General features: G+C 44.9%; 8 protein-coding genes across 8 annotated transcripts; 3 read left to right on the forward strand and 5 right to left on the reverse strand.

Annotated features, from left to right (window-relative positions):
• Positions 1–1,100: 1,100 nt before the first annotated feature.
• On the reverse strand, positions 1,101–2,087 carry T069G_08878 (calcineurin-like phosphoesterase domain-containing protein; the record flags this gene model as incomplete). Its single annotated transcript, XM_056176088.1, has 2 exons — positions 1,101–1,456; positions 1,538–2,087. The coding sequence occupies 2 exons, from the start codon at positions 2,085–2,087 to the stop codon at positions 1,101–1,103; spliced, it is 906 nt and encodes a 301-aa protein (XP_056027037.1).
• Positions 2,088–2,864: 777 nt separating this feature from the next.
• Positions 2,865–3,291, reverse strand: T069G_08879 (uncharacterized protein; the record flags this gene model as incomplete). Its single annotated transcript, XM_056176089.1, has 2 exons — positions 2,865–3,208; positions 3,258–3,291. The coding sequence occupies 2 exons, from the start codon at positions 3,289–3,291 to the stop codon at positions 2,865–2,867; spliced, it is 378 nt and encodes a 125-aa protein (XP_056027038.1).
• A 2,447-nt stretch (positions 3,292–5,738) lies between these two features.
• Positions 5,739–6,854, reverse strand: T069G_08880 (prpF protein domain-containing protein; the record flags this gene model as incomplete). Its single annotated transcript, XM_056176090.1, has 1 exon — positions 5,739–6,854. The coding sequence occupies one exon, from the start codon at positions 6,852–6,854 to the stop codon at positions 5,739–5,741; it is 1,116 nt and encodes a 371-aa protein (XP_056027039.1).
• Positions 6,855–7,717: 863 nt separating this feature from the next.
• On the forward strand, positions 7,718–9,699 carry T069G_08881 (major facilitator superfamily domain-containing protein; the record flags this gene model as incomplete). Its single annotated transcript, XM_056176091.1, has 9 exons — positions 7,718–7,898; positions 7,958–8,141; positions 8,201–8,270; positions 8,334–8,352; positions 8,405–8,561; positions 8,627–8,858; positions 8,916–9,008; positions 9,065–9,305; positions 9,389–9,699. 9 exons carry the CDS (start codon positions 7,718–7,720, stop codon positions 9,697–9,699), a joined length of 1,488 nt encoding a protein of 495 aa, XP_056027040.1.
• A 435-nt stretch (positions 9,700–10,134) lies between these two features.
• T069G_08882 (uncharacterized protein) lies at positions 10,135–10,821 on the reverse strand (the record flags this gene model as incomplete). The annotated part of the gene is made up of 1 exon (XM_056176092.1): positions 10,135–10,821. The coding sequence occupies one exon, from the start codon at positions 10,819–10,821 to the stop codon at positions 10,135–10,137; it is 687 nt and encodes a 228-aa protein (XP_056027041.1).
• An 838-nt stretch (positions 10,822–11,659) lies between these two features.
• On the forward strand, positions 11,660–12,814 carry T069G_08883 (enoyl-(Acyl carrier protein) reductase domain-containing protein; the record flags this gene model as incomplete). Its single annotated transcript, XM_056176093.1, has 4 exons — positions 11,660–11,829; positions 11,883–12,483; positions 12,626–12,722; positions 12,774–12,814. The coding sequence occupies 4 exons, from the start codon at positions 11,660–11,662 to the stop codon at positions 12,812–12,814; spliced, it is 909 nt and encodes a 302-aa protein (XP_056027042.1).
• Positions 12,815–13,269: 455 nt separating this feature from the next.
• On the reverse strand, positions 13,270–13,979 carry T069G_08884 (uncharacterized protein; the record flags this gene model as incomplete). Its single annotated transcript, XM_056176094.1, has 2 exons — positions 13,270–13,730; positions 13,793–13,979. The coding sequence occupies 2 exons, from the start codon at positions 13,977–13,979 to the stop codon at positions 13,270–13,272; spliced, it is 648 nt and encodes a 215-aa protein (XP_056027043.1).
• An 865-nt stretch (positions 13,980–14,844) lies between these two features.
• Positions 14,845–15,847, forward strand: T069G_08885 (enoyl-(Acyl carrier protein) reductase domain-containing protein; the record flags this gene model as incomplete). The annotated part of the gene is made up of 3 exons (XM_056176095.1): positions 14,845–15,100; positions 15,154–15,673; positions 15,733–15,847. The coding sequence occupies 3 exons, from the start codon at positions 14,845–14,847 to the stop codon at positions 15,845–15,847; spliced, it is 891 nt and encodes a 296-aa protein (XP_056027044.1).
• Between the last annotated feature and the right edge of the window lie 49 nt (positions 15,848–15,896).

The following is a 15,896-nucleotide window of genomic DNA, read 5'->3' on the forward strand; positions in this document are numbered from 1 at the left end:
TTAGGTGAATCTAAGCGCGGATGCATAAACAGGCAGAGAGAGCAGTACTGTGAATAGTAGGTTTAATTCCAACATGAAGTTAAAAATGATATAACTAATCAAGGTATCGTAAATGAAGCTGTTTTCTCTCTCTTAGATCTGGATCACAAAGGTTCAATTTGCTACCTGTAATAATTGGCATGGGCGATACTACCGTTACTAGCAAAGGTAGTGCTGAAGTCCAAATCTACTTAGGTAGCTTTTTGGATGATGACGAGTATTAGCATTACCCAATTTCTAGCGTATAGTGGACTTCAGTCCGTTAACCATAAAACATCTGACAATCATGATAATGTCATATTTTTTAATCGGAACGAGCTGGAGTATGTTTCTTTAGGCTGATCACATAGTGTTGAAAAGGCACCCCTACGTACGTAGTCAATATTCCTTGGATTGTCCTAAGACAGACCGAATCTAGTCGTCAAGTATGGCATTATGAGCTATGACTTTCTCATACTCCTGAAATAATCGAATGCCTTTTGGAAACCCATTCCACTGCAAGCCCTGCTCATCCATCAACTGATCCCGTTTCTCCATAGAACGTTTCCAAGACGGAAGCACAGCCATCTGGTCGTGCCAAGCGCGGACATGGGGTATACCATCCCATATTTCATCCCACGGTTGCATCAATACCTCGCTGAGGCGGCAGTTCCATGGTACAAAAGCCATATCTGCAAATGTCATCTTATCAATGGAAGATTTCCGGTGGCTGGTAGAAGCATTGGCCAGAAAGGGTGAAATGCTTCCACAATTAAATCAGAAAGAAGCTGATGATATAATTAATACTAGAAAATGCATGGATCCGCTAGATCAATTGGTTTTGGTTGCTGTTATGGGTATTAACAATCAAAAAGCTGCTTTGATGCTGCTTGGTATATGATACAGGAACTATCTAATAGCCGTTGTGTATATATTATTTCTTGGAACGCAAATCAATGGACTACCCATCGTTTTTCCATTAGATCCATCTACAAAAAATTTGGTCCGTGTCTCTGATGAGAAATAGGCCGAACTAATTTAGAATTACATGCAAGTCGTCCAAACCGAATATTTCTAAAACGTCAACTATTGAGTGGCAATTCAATATCCACAACCCACGGTAATTGATTTGAGCCATTATTGCCAGACACAGCAGCATTGACAAACAAGGTCATTCCGAGCGTGTTATAGTCAGTCCATTCTTGTTCACAGTATCCGCGCTCTTTACAGCCGTTCATCCTATCTTCTCTTGCCTTCATCTCTTCCGCTGATTCGAATTTGGATCCATTTAGGCTGATCATATTCTCGATGACATAGGACTTATCGTTGTCTATATCGGTGAAGTGGGACGGCATGTCGGATATTTGAGGTCTCCAAGCTACCATCTTTGCGCCCCATCCATCATGAGCATGTCCGAAGCAGTGAATTCGTGGTTGAGCTTTTGCGACAGCCGCAAAAAGTTGCGGACATCCAATTCTTTTCCTTTCTGCAGATAAGTCCATGATTCCTTGAGGCGGACCATGGGTAACAACAATGTCGATCCCGTTTTCGATTTCAAAATTGTGGATGCCGCTGTATTGAAAGCCCCAGCCGGAGGATGATGCTGTTGATGGCGTATATGGGCTTGCATAGATACTCAAAAGAGCACCATTTTGAAGGGAAAACCGATGCGAACCTTCGTCAACGAAGATGATACCTTTTTTTCTAGACTCCTGCAGCATCTGTCGGGCTGTGCCGTAGTCGCCATATTCCTTTCTTATGGTCACGTTATCCAGAGGTTCCAGTGAAAGTCTGTTTGCTTCCAAGATCTTTTGTTTAAAAACAGGTATGTCTAGCGAGAAATCGTGATTCCCAGCAATAACAATCTTTAGAGGGGCATTTAATTTCTCAATAAGCTCGATGGCGGATTGAAATTCGTCCAATCTTGAATGTTGCGTCAGATCGCCGCAGTGAATAGCTACGTCGACAGGCGTGTGTATGTCGACTGGCAGCTGCATTCCATGCGTGTCTGAAATGATGAGACACCTTGTCCGGATGCGGCAAGCGGGTATGCGCTCCTTAGTAGCCATGGTTCTGGTTGAGCAGGATATCGAATAAACGGCAATTGAATCAATGACCCTACTTTCCAAGTCTTAGTGTTCTTTCTCCAATGCCGGATGCTACTGAGAAAAGCTGGGCTGACCAACTTATATACTGCCTCCAGTGAATTGATTCTTGACAACTGGCTTACTTTTGGCAAAAAGTCAGTCTCAGCAGCCTTACGTAACCTTTCCACACCGTTGTTACAACAATCGGAATACTGTGTATGAAATTTTATTCACCTGGCGAGCTTTCGCACGTGAAATAGAGATAAGCGAGATTTCAGTACCTCTGTACGAAAGGTAGCAGCCATGTTCAACGTTCCATATGGCTTGGTAGGGGCCTACCTAGTACTGACCGAATTTGGTCCTCTGAGTGCACATTGTACCTAGGTAGATTGTATGTGAACATATCCAAAGTATAAAGCATGAGCCTTTGAGTGTAGCAATATAATTCACCTCTCTGGGTTATTCACGCAGCTGATTACTAGAGTAATCCTTGGCCGGCCACATAATGAATCAAGAAGTAGGAACGACAGCTATGTACAATGTCGGGTATAGCTGTATACATCACATTCAGTCGCAACATATCCATAGCCAATATATGCCTTGAAGCTGTTAAACCTTACCAGTAATGCTACCGTCAATTATCTCATACGGAAGGAAGAGGGCTGATTAAACAACATATTCGTTAGAAATGGATTATGTTATTAAATAAGATGTGATCAGAAGCCGCAAGCTAAATACGCAATAGCAAGACTCCCGCAGCTAGTCGCGTTCAGCCGGTTGAGTATCACTATTTTTGTTCCTAGTTATGGAAGCAGATGACGGGTCTCTTCCCTTAGTCTGTGCTGCTTTCCTTCGGACGTTAATGTCCCAGCTAAGTAGAGCCATCTTCCATTTCCCCCAGCCGACTTCAAAGTTAAATTGGCTTGAAAAGCCACCTCTTTGTGTCTCGGGCTCGGCATCAGAGTCTTTAACGATGTCCCACTCCTGTCCGTCGGTCTTGTTATCCTGGCTACTCGAGGTTTCGGGACTCGTGAGGACTTTTTCGTCTTCGAGCGATTCAGGATTATTTCCTTTCTTTTTAAGCTGTTTGATCTGCTTAATATCTATCAGGTTATTAGTAAACCCTATAATCAACAGGGAAGCGGGCCGTACCTGAGGGACGCCATGTGCCGCCCTGTTGTGCCATATTTGAAATTGACTCTCAGCTTTTAAAACGCATTAATAGAATTTGTTCCAGTGGCGATTTTGGGACCAAAGTCGATGGTGGTTAACGAAAATGGTCAGAGAAAAGAGGGAGAGTGGAAGCAAGAATGAGCAAGGAGGCTGAGCAATAGCGGGGTTCGGGGAATCAGGATAAGGGAGGCTGCCTAATTAACCATAATGTACGGAGTACTTGTAGTTCCCTCATCAAGACACTGGTTTATCAAGTATCTAGTGATTCATGTGGGCTGCAAGAGGCATGTTGGTTGCAAGACAAAGCGATCATATATTCTTCGCCAATCAAATTTACACGTTTTGCTCATTAGATGAGATTGGGTAGCAAGGGTAGAACGTGTAAGGGCATTAGTGTAGCATTGCGGCCAGATCTTTTTCTACCACCGTCTATCTAGAGATGATAAAGAGAATTGCCTTAAAAATGACTTTTTCAGCACACATAAGAGGTATGAATGGCTCCCTATAATAGGACCAACAAGCACTCTCTCTGGTTAGGTCGGCTGCCTAAACCGCTATTTGAAGGATATGCGGGCTGCTTCTGACAGATCCTTACCATCACATTGGCGAGTAAAAAAAAAACCCCCCATTCAAACGTGTTGATTTTCGTGATATCAACAACGGCCAGAGGAATAATTTTGTCTATTAATATTCAACCTTCCTACAAAACACTCTACATCAATATGACCCAGTAAGAGCATCAACTGGCCTCTTCGTTCCTATCATTCACTAATTTTTCAACGAAACAAGACTAGCCTAGTAGGGGTCAGTTAAGATGAAGGTATGTCCAAGAAGCTTGTCACATTTAGCAGAACCCTCTCTGATGTTCTTCAAGTTCCAGTTTGCTATCACCACTCTTCTCGGCGCCTTGCCGCTTTTCACCCAAGCTTTAGCTCGCTCCGAACTTATAAAGACTTTTGTATCTGGCTGGACTAAGTTTTGACCTCTACAAACGAGGTGAAGTTGGCTTATAAATAAACGGCAAGCCTATGAAATGTCGCTGCCAGTTGTTTACAGCAACAGCAAAGATAATCAGTGTGGTGAGGCCCGCAATGAATCTACAGGCAAGAAGTTCGGTTTCTATCTCAGATTGTCCAACCTTAGTGGTAAACTTTGCGGCGACATCAACGTCGGCGCCAATTTTGGAGTTGCTAAATGCGACTTCAGCTTCAGGTATGAGGGCTCAACCTGTGGCGGTGGCGAGAACGGCCACACGACGGTTTATGTCCCAAAGATACAAATGGAGTCAAGTTGTCGGATAATGTTCAAATTGTTTCTGTCACCTGCTCTAATTGATTATCAGGGTGAGGAAGATTCCGATGGCTGTGTTTCACAAGACTCCCACTGAACCGGGGGATACAGCATTGGCATTATGGCACATGCCGAGGATCCTGCGAATAAGATACCTCTACGATAATTCAGTTTGTGGAATTTCTTCATGATTCGGGGTAAAAGTCTTCAGGAACTTATTTTCAGTTGTCGTTCTCTACTTTTTTTTTCATACAGTTTTAAACGGATTTACATATTAGGATCTTATCTCGCTTGCTCTGAGGTTTTAATTAGCAGCTCGAGATTTAAGGAAGAAGAAATGGCGGGCTGGATCTCAGCCCTGATTCCCCATTATCCCAAGCCGACATTGACTGACCGTTGCTGGTCACTACATGCATATCACGGTCTAAGAGCTTGCTACATCTAAGAAATAAAATTGCTCTCTTCGCCAGTGCTACCCATCACGGAAAGCGCCATATCGGGAACAACAGGACTAAGGGGTACTATGTGGTTTAATGTAGAAAAGGATGATTAAGCAGGAGCTCTTGTTGGAGTGGCGGACGGCGGCCCGAAGCCACAATTTTAGAGAACGCGTCTGATACAGGTGAAAAGATGCCAGCGCCGCAATCACGGCGCTCGCTGTCCGTACTGTGGAATGAGATAGTCTAGCTATTACGCTCCATTATAAGGCTGTGGCGAGAGTGAACGCACGATTTGTGTGCGTAGCTCTGATCCACGATGGGCGTTGTAAGTAGGATGAATTGGCAAAGGGAAATGATAGGGATCGGCATGATGTACGAACTGGCTGCTCACTAGTTCTTTACAAAAAATAAAACTGAGTTGGCCTTATTTGAACCATTTTGATAGTTTGAATTGTTATTGCATGGAGCGATTGGGACGCGGATGTGACAAGCAGCGCATGGCTGCCTTAATCAGCTTGCCAAAGCAATGTTGTGAACTTGTCAGGTATCACTAACTTCATATCAACTAGTAGTAAGATTGTTCTTTACAAAGCTATTTATACCCCGTAACTATTGAACTCGTTTGAAAGGTCGTCAAGAAGCCCCTGAAGCCATAGTACTGTGGGAGCCTGGTTGAACGTACTCTACAACCCATCGTATCTCACCGCCACTCAACATACACCACGTGCCCCTATTCAACATTCACCTCGCCCTTGATCAATAGCCTTGCAGTGCTATATAGAGTTGTGCTCAAGACATCTTCCCCTGATATATCAACACCAACGTCTATCATCCCACTAGGATGCTGTATTGTCACTCTCCCGTCTCGACTCATATTCCTTGCTAGCCCATAAGCTAGTGTACCTTCTATTCGACAGGCAACACCAAGGTTTAGAGCTAGAGTGAGAGGGATGGCCTTGTGAGCTTGTCCCATGGATAGGGTTAAGGATTTAATATTGGCCCCCTTAGATGCCTCTTCATCCGTAGGCTTGAACAATATTACAACTTTGGGCACACTCCCAGTGTTTGGATCCATACCCATCATTCTCGCAGCTTCCCGACGAACAGCTTCTAACAAAGCCATTGTATCCTTCTGATGGTCTAGCTCAGTAGGTGTAATATCTGGTGCGATTTCGAGATCGCTGCTGTCCACGTATACTCCCGGATTTGCCACGTCTATCAGCGAAGCCGTTATTTTCCTTCCGTTCTTGTCTTTAACATTCATGGATGTTATGCCCTGACCGGTGGGTAACACTTTTCCAGTCTGTGTTCCACCGGGCGATTGGAAAGAGAGCAGGATTTCTGATGCCGTACCAGGAACCCCATCCATTCGACAAGTTCCATGGGGAATAAATTTCGGAACATCTCCATTTACGGGAAATGAAGCAATAATGTGTTTTTTGGTATTGGTATTGTAGATGCGTACGCTTGCGTGTTTCATCGCAGAAGCCAACGTGACATTGGAGGAGCCGACAAGTCCCTCGTCCAGGGCAAATGGTCCAATGGCAGCAGTCATATTGCCGCAGTTACTAGCGAAATCCAGTGATCCATCATCAATGACGACTTGAACGAATTCAAAATCAACATCGGCGTCATCTCGTGTAGACGGTGAGACAACGCACACTTTGGAAAGGGATGAAACACCGCCTCCCATGCCATTTAGCTGCCTGCCGTACGGATCGGGAGAGCCCAGGGCTGCTGCAAACAGAGGCTGCCATTTTGACCGGTCCGTGGGAAGATCGGATTTATGGAAAATGAGGGCGTTGCATACGCCACCGCGCCAGAACGAGGAGCGAATGGTCGACATGCTGACGTTAAGCAAACGCATATGAAAGGAACGTGAACTTAGTTTTTTAGAGATCTAACACCACGATGCTCGTTTTAAAAAGATTACTACTTTATTTGATCTGCGTCCGAATACAGCGTCGTATCGTCGTCCGCCGCTAGACTACGCCCATCGTCTCCAGTTATGACATCTCCGCGCTGCGAAGCAAACTATGTCCATTTGCGTCAAATCTCCAATCTAGTATCCAGCCACAAGCTTGGCATAAACAACTTTCGAAAACTGTTCATCGTCCCCGAGATATTCCTTCGAACATACATAGTATTCTTTGCCACTGAAGCACTTGGAATATCGCCAGGTTGCGGACGCCGTCCCGAAGCTCGCAGCACAATGGCTCGGCACCGTGTCCGCCACTTTTACCCAGCCCAGTCAGTAATGGCTCGGAGCCAATGCCGCCCCGATCGACGTTCAGCTCTACTACGTATTCTTTACACCTGTATGGCCACTAGCTTCTGACCATTGGATCAGCTAAGGGCCCACGTATTGATAGCGGTCAATAATCCGGACGAAGATAGACGCCCTTGAAATCTGGAGAACACCACGACTCCCCATGGGGTTTACGGATCCATCGGAAACATGACCTCTACCTTGACCATATCCTCATGCGGCTACAGCGAGAATACAAGGTGAGAGGCGGACGACGCAAAATTGGGTATAAAACAAACTTGTGCGTCAGCACTCTCTTTCAATTGACTTTCCACCAAGCTCGTAGCCTTATGCTGGATATCTAGCTACTCGTGCTCTCAGCACCTTAATCAACAGATATCTGGAATCGCAGCGTTATGGCTTTGAAAGCCACAGAACCGTCCGGAACTTCTGTGCCAGCCATGGAGGCACTAGAAAAAAATGACTTGTTCGAAAAGGAACGTCCCTCCATTGAACAAGCGGAAAATTATCAGGTTTCGTTCACCCCTGAAGAGCAAAAACGAATCCTAAGAAAGGTGGACTGGCGCCTTGTTCCGCTCTTGTCTTTTCTATATCTCGTGTCCTTTATTGACCGAGGGAACTGTAACTCTACCACAATATTACTGCTTCTGCACTTACGTCGCTTTGCTAACGGTAAGAAGTGGGCAATGCCAAAGTTGCTGGACTAGGGAAAGATCTCCATCTCTCAGGAACACAGTACAACATAGCTGTCACGTTATTTTTCATCCCCTATTCATTACTGGAAGTTCCGAGCAATGTCATCCTCAAGCTTACCAGACCATCCATATGGATCTCCTTGATGATGTTTTCTTGGGGACTAGTTATGTATGCCTTATTCCATCCACTCTTATTTGACGGTAGCTAATGCAAGATAACCATAACAGTACTTTGACCGGAATTGTTCAAAACTTTTCTGGACTTTTGGCCATTCGTATTTTTCTCGGCGTTGCAGAGGTAAGTTTATTTAAAAGATACTCTTCAGTTGCCAATAACATGTATTAATGCGTTCTTGAATAGGCTGGGTTCTTTCCCGCAGGTAAGTTAGACGACTTCGCCATCCGGTATATATCGTCTCTAAATCTCTGTAGCAACCTATCTCCTTACTGTCTGGTACACGCGTTACGAAGTCCAATCTCGAATGGTATTCTTCTACGCTGCAGTATCATTGGCCGGAGCATTTTCAGGTCTACTCGCATTTGGAATCCAAAAGATGGATGGAGTCGCAGGATTGCAAGGCTGGAGATGGTCAGTTCAATGCTCTATATGAATAATAACTCTTTAGCGACATATTACTAAAAGTCAGCGTATAGGATCTTCATCTTGGAAGGCATTTTTACCGTTTTCCTTTCATTTTTCATCTGGTCTCTGCTCCCCGACAGCCCTAACACGGCGCCTTTTCTAACTACTGAAGAACGGGAGTTCATCGTCTTGAGGTTAGAACAGGACACAGGTTCCGGCCGAGGCAGGGTCACAAATAATGATAAAGTCAACAAACGACAAGTTATCGCTGGTCTCACAGACTGGAAAGTGTGGGCAGCTGTGGTGAGTTCTTTTCTATCTGCTTAGATATATATGTTCTCCACATTGACTTTTTCGAAGTTCATGTATTGGGCTACTAGTATCTCCTCCTACGGCTTCACCTATACAGTTCCTACAGTAATTCTCGAACTGGGATACACCGCTGCAGATGCCGTAAGTTGCTGGCATGTGAGTAAATCGGTAGATTTGGTTACTGATTCCTGATATAGCAACTCCTTACAGTTCCAATCTATGTCGTTGCCATGATATTCACCGTCATCAACGCCATGGTTTCGGATCACTACCGGCAGAGAACTCCATTCATACTTCTAGGAGTTTCGGTAGGAATAGCCGGGTTCACGGCTCTATTAGCAATTCCCCACCCGCAGCTCCCAGGATTGACATATGGCATGCTGTTTCTCGCGACATCTGGAATTTATATGTCGCTGGTCCCTACTCTATGCTTTGTCGGTAAGATTAAGATAACTCTCCAGGCAGTTGGCAAGGGGGAAAGGCTATAGCTCTCATACTAATCCTTCTTTGGTAACATTCAGCAAACAATCTCGCACCTTCCTCCAAAAGAGCTGTCGGCATGGCCCATCTCATCTGTATGGGAAATCTTGGTGGCATTGCAGGCTCTAATATCTTTCTCGCACAAGAAGCGCCTCACTATTGGACAGGCTATGGCTTCATCTTGGGAATCGACTGTGCGGCGTTTGTCACATGCTTAATCCTTCGCTATGCGTTGAAGAGAATCAATGCACAGCGCGATCAAATGACGGAAGAAGATATCAGGGAGAAGTACGGTGATGTTGATTTATTGGAGCTGGGAGATCGCAGCCCATACTTTAGATATACTTTGTAATCTTGTGACAAACTTGGGTCTATAGGTGAGTATTGGGCGTACTTCCTAAAGGATGCAATTAGGACAGGAGCCTATCTGCTTCGCTTTGCAAGGGTGAATAAGTTACAGATGGCAAATGTAATAAGACATCACAGGGTGAATAGATAAGTTCAAATCAGGTGTTGAGAATGACCAGATTGCAACATATCTCATTGCCCTCGGGAATGCAGTTCGTCATAAATAATCATAAACCTACGACTTAATTTATTACTATAGCCATTATTTAGTCACAGTGGAAGCTTAGAACTTCAAAGTTTGTGTTGTCGCGAGTGCTGGTTTATGGTAGCTTATGCTAGCATTTAGGTTGGGGTTTCTAATAGCGCCTGCAAATATAGACACCAGACTCTCGCACATCGCGCCCTTCTGAAAGTGAAAGGGCTGCCGAAGCGCAGATTGTCATTTTTTACTATCTATACTCTCTATCTTTACATCAGGAGTCAATAACTTGTCTCTAATTTGATCGCCATTAAGTAAATCGTTATCCCTTGCTCTACTCAATGCCCCGTTCCAACTCAGCTCAATACCGCTTTGAATATGCCTTTTAGCAATTCTCTCCGTCGCCAGGGCTGGGTCCACGTCCACGAACCATGTTTCATCAACCAGCTCCCTTATTTTATTCCATGGCTCCTCATCCAGCAGCAAATAATTACCTTCGACAAGTACAAACTGAATCTCCTGGCCCAAAGTGATGCCCCCTTGAACAGGATCTTTGATTGCGTGGTCAAAACTAGGCGCTATTATAGTCTTCTTATGCGCCCCAAATCTTGATTCTGCCAGTTCTTCCACGAGGCGCACTACACCAGCTGCGTCAAATGTCCACGGGGCACCTCGGCGAGCGTAGGCTTCGGCGCTATTGGGCATTGTATCGAGGGTAGCGCGTGAAAGGTGGAAACCGTCCATTGGCAGCACCGCTGCAATGGGCAGTGCGCCCCATGTGTTGAGACGCGAAACAACTTCAGCTGCGATTGTGGATTTTCCAGACCCGGGAGGGCCAGCTAGAGCCACGATGACTCGATTTTGATCACCATGGCTCTTTCTAAGGTACAGCGCACGGGTGGTGAGAAAAGAGTAAATCGACTCCATGTTTCAAGTATGGTTAAGAAGCCGCCCAGCATTTATGGCATTGTATTGCTCTTTAAATCATCGGCTTTGGTCCTCCTCGGACTAATATGGTCCGACTGATGCTGCAACGAGTACGGGTATGTGAATTATGAGAACAGCTGAACTGCAAGAATCTGTAAAACGACAAGAGGGTAACTTATATCATAGGAATCTAGGAATCTATAGCAAATTAAAGGATGTTTATCTAGCAGAACGAGTTTACAATTACCGCTCGTCACCACCGTCCACTTTTTTTACCGATGGCACAAGTAACTGTTTATTTTTTGTCTGACACTGGGCATTCGGAAAACAGTGTCCGTAGCCCGGGCGACACTTTCCGGGCGTTAACCCAGAATGGGGTTAGAGGGCCTATCGGAGTTGAAATGCCCTGGGACTTTGATACCCTGTATCATCTCTCTAAGTTATGAGACAAGTGGCTACGGACATCAGTCGCCCATCTGCATAAGGGCAATACCAGAGAAATAAAAAATATTTGACGATTAAGCTTAGAACGAAGAATTGCTGAGCCGTTATATTAAGAAGACATAATCTATGCTGCCCGTACTAAGTCATTTTCACCACATGCCAGTTATACTTAAATAACTTCAGAGAAGTGAGCCTCGCCTCCGACAGCTTCGCTGCAGAAAACGAAACGACGTCTGTCTTTATTGTTAAAACTGTGACTGAAGGTGAATAATTACTAAACCAAACGAACTATTTCATTGATTGACACATACACAGCGTGGTTGTACTCACCGTCGTCCACTAATCTCCTAAGAGATATCAGATTTTATACGCTTGGTCCACAGTCGAATACAACATGACACAATCAGAGGCTGGCGCAGCAGGTAGGGAGGCCCTAAAAAGTCGCGTTCTACCGCAAATGGCTTTCAACAAACCCAAGGGAACGCCAAAACCAACGCAGAGGATCTCCAATTCTCAATCAGGCGACATGGCAAAAGCCAGATTTCAAGTAGAGGGAAATGCAATGTATCTGAATTCACTCCTAAATTATGGTCAGCGTGAAACTGATGTTGGGGCAGAGTCACGGGCGGAGCAGGCACACTCGGATTAGCCGCAGCGCGGGCCCTTTTAGAGCATGGACTGGCGGGCTTGATGATTTTTGATCGGACTCTCGACCAAGCAGAAGCCGAGATTGAGCGATTGAGAGTCGAATATCCATGTGCCAGTATTCTGAGTAAACAGGTCGATATCACCGATGAAATTGCTGTGAGCGAGGCCGTTGTTCACACTGCAGAGCTTTTGGGATCGGTGGACATCCTTCTATGCTTTGCTGGTGTAGTAGGCTGTGTCCACGCAGTTGAAATGACTGCTACTGAATGGCGCAGGACGCTCGATATCAACACAACCGGGTCATTTCTATGTGCTCAGGCCGTCGCGAAGCAAATAATTTTGCAAGGCACCGGAGGAAGTATTGTTTTTATAGCTTCCATCTCTGGCCACAGAGTCAACTTCCCGCAACCGCAAGTTGCTTACAACACCAGCAAGGCAGCTGTTCTAGCTATGACGAATAGCTTAGCGGCTGAATGGGCTAGATATGGAATAAGAGTGAACTCCATTTCGCCCGGCTATATGGACACCATACTCAACGAAGGAGATGGTATCGCTGATGCTCGAGCTATTGTAAGTCTTCATACACGATGACATGAGATATTTTCCTCTCCCGAAGATTGCGATATTTTGATGTTGCTTTCAACGACTATTCGCCGCATCCTTGCTTCCGCCACAATTTGCGAATACTGACCACTGCTATCTGATAATTTAGTGGGCAGACCGAAACCCAATGGGCCGAATGGGCGAGCCGAACGAGCTGACTGGCCTTGTCGTCCTCCTCGCAAGCAACGCAGGCAGTTACATGACAGGTAATGCCGAGCATCTTGGATTTTCTTCTTAATTGCTAACACATTATTTAGGGACTGATATTATTTGTGATGGCGGCCAGGTTCTCCTCTGAACGGGTGCAAACACGTGGAATTCTTGACGTGATACAGCATCATTCTCCTCAGTTTGTATGGATTACTTGTGTATCTAGTGTGTGGTTACATTCAATATTCTATTTAAGGCAATTGCATCATGCTAGCTTTCGGTATTCCAAAGTTGACTTGTCAGCTGGCCTTTGGAAAAATCCAAGGGGATACTATGTCATTATCCACGTCAAAGAGACCTACTTTCCGTTATTTCTATTACAATTCTTAATAACCCGTATAATTTTTCATCGCTGATCGTTTGTGTTGACCTATCAAGATAATACCGCGAGGCCTTTTATTAGTGTTCATAAAACAGGAATAATACATCATCTTTGATGACTCAGTTTAAATTGTCAACACGGTGCCAATGAAGAACAGTTTTAAAATATCGGCTGAAAATTGTAGTAATAGTAGGCAAACTAAATAAGACGATCCTAGTCTTCTAAACCATAATCATCTTAATATGGTACACAATGATCTCTTGAACACAAGCCTCAACCGACGGAACGTTGTCTTTAAACCCTTTTGACTCCATCGCAATACGATGTGCTTCCAGATCTAGCCACCCAATCATTGCAACATACAGCTGCTCACTTCCTTCAATCTCCCCCATTTCTCCGGAGATTTCGCTTCTCGCAATATCTTTCATAATACCAGCACACCCCGGAGAATTTTTAATGATGGATGAAAAATTGTCAAATGTCTCGATAAAACTCGAGTTGTAGGAGGAGAATATTGCAATTTCCGTCAGTCCGTCGCGGAAGATTGGCAAACACATCTGTGGAGCGATGGGTACATGTATAGACCGAGGACTGCCTAGGATTATGAGATCGAGGTTCTTGAGAAAGCTTTTAAAGCTTTGGGATTGTTTAAACTTGATGCAGTGTTGGGCTGAGATCCAGTCTGCATCAATCATTCGTCAGCAATATGCCTAGGTTGGTTGTACTGCGGTGAGAAGAGCCTACCTATTACCAGGTATACTTTGTCTTGGGTCTCAATTGTCTGACCCCAATAAGCTGTTCGCACGCCATCCTGTTGCTTTAATGTAGAAAGAGCATCGTTCCACTCGCTATTGGTGAGAAATGATTGGGTTTCTTTGATGACCCTTGACTGTACATCAAACACGATAATCTCCATGCTTTGGGAAGCCATTGTGAAGGAGTATAATTCCAGACGGGCTATTGTGTTCCAGAGAGGTATCTAATCATCACATTGGACGATAGTGATATCATGGGACTTTATTTATGACTATGAATGAATGAATGCGGTAAAATGTTCTCCATCCTGACCTATACACACCACCTGGGTCATACCGGACCACAATCCCCGCCGCCGGAATAGTAGTCCCGTCTCTGGATAAAGGAAGCCAGCACGTGGGTTATTGGCTAACACGAAACCCACCGTAAATACATGGGGCAAAGGATGTTCAACTTTCATCATAATCTTGATTTATTGACTTTACAATGTGGCGCTAGGCGCGAGTGCTGGGACAATAGCTAATGCCCGAATAGAGACTGGTGTATGACTCTCATGTGCACCAAAAGATATCCGTCTCATTAGCGAACAAGATCTGATGCTGCTTTAAAAAGGCAATAGCTTCCTGAATCATTAGATAAATTATACGGGAATAGACACAAACCTTTTGGTAACTCTCTAGGCTAGATGATGTAACTCCACCTGTGCGGCTGCAGGGGAAAGTCGAGAGTTGGGAATTCTTCTGCGTCCGGACTCCGGACCCCGAATAAATTATACTCTGTTTCTCCGAGTTACGTCTTCGGTATTCTTGAGCAGCTCGTTAGAATCCGATATCGATTCAAAAAGCCGGCTATAGAATTACTAATTGTTGCTTTAACCTGAGCTGGTGTCAATCAGCCGATTCTATGGTTAGGCATGTAACAGTCTTCGGCAGTCTAAATCCGTTGAACCTGGAGCCCAACAGCATTGACATAAAGGCCACCAAATGACATTCTGTTGTTGTTGTTGACTTATTCTCAATCAGGGATCTGAGTTTATCAACATGTCTGACGGTGGAATTAATGCCGAAGGCAACTTCAGCCATGGAAATGCCATTCCTGGTCCTGGAGCAGAAAGAGTAATGCCTTTATTCTCTCTGAAGGGAAGGACAGCAATTGTGACCGGGGCTGGAGCGGGAATCGGTCTTGCTGTTGCACAGTCATTTGCGGAAGCAGGTGCTAATGTTGCAATATGGTACAATGGCAACAAGAAGGCAGTTGAGCGAGCAGCAGAGATGGAACGCGACTACGGTGTGAGATGTGAGCACTACTCCTGATTCTCATCATTCGAGTCTTCTTAACGCCAATTTCAGGCAGAGCTTACAAAGTCAATACAACATCATATGACGAAGTTCAGAAGGCAACGGACAATATTGTCAAAGAATTTGGAGGCCGATTGGACATCTTCGTCGCCAACTCGGGTATTCCTTGGACCCAAGGCCCTGCCCTTGAAGGAGATGTCTCCCATTACCATGACGTGGTCAATATTGACCTCGACGGAACCTTCTATTGTGCACGCGCCGCTGGAAAACACTTTCGCCGCCAAGGTCTCGAGGGCACCGATGCAAACGGGAACCCACTTGGTCAGAACTATAGCTGTGGATCTTTCATTGCAACCGCAAGCATCAGTGGCCATATCGTCAACATTCCACAATTGCAAGCTGCTTATAATGCAGCTAAAGCTGGTGTGATTCAACTTTGCAAATCTCTTGCTGTCGAATGGGTCAAGTTTGCGCGAGTCAATTCAGTATCGCCTGGCTACATTGCAACCGAGATATCCAACTTCATTCCCCAGGAGATGAGGGTAATTTGGAAGAACAAAATTCCCATAGGGTGAGTAATACATGACAATTAGTGATGATGCTGCAAGTTATACTAATATTACAATCCAGTCGGGAGGCCCATGCAAATGAACTCAAGGGAGTTTTCTTATTCCTTGCTTCTGACGCTTCGTCATACGTTACTGGTGCCGACCTTGTTGTCGATGGGGGATATACTCTAGTCTAAGTGGTTCTAGAAGGAGAAACCTACAGTCATTATATCTTGAAATAAATCT

Source organism: Trichoderma breve, chromosome 5, assembly GCF_028502605.1.
Source record: "Trichoderma breve strain T069 chromosome 5, whole genome shotgun sequence".
NCBI lineage: Eukaryota > Fungi > Ascomycota > Sordariomycetes > Hypocreales > Hypocreaceae > Trichoderma > Trichoderma breve.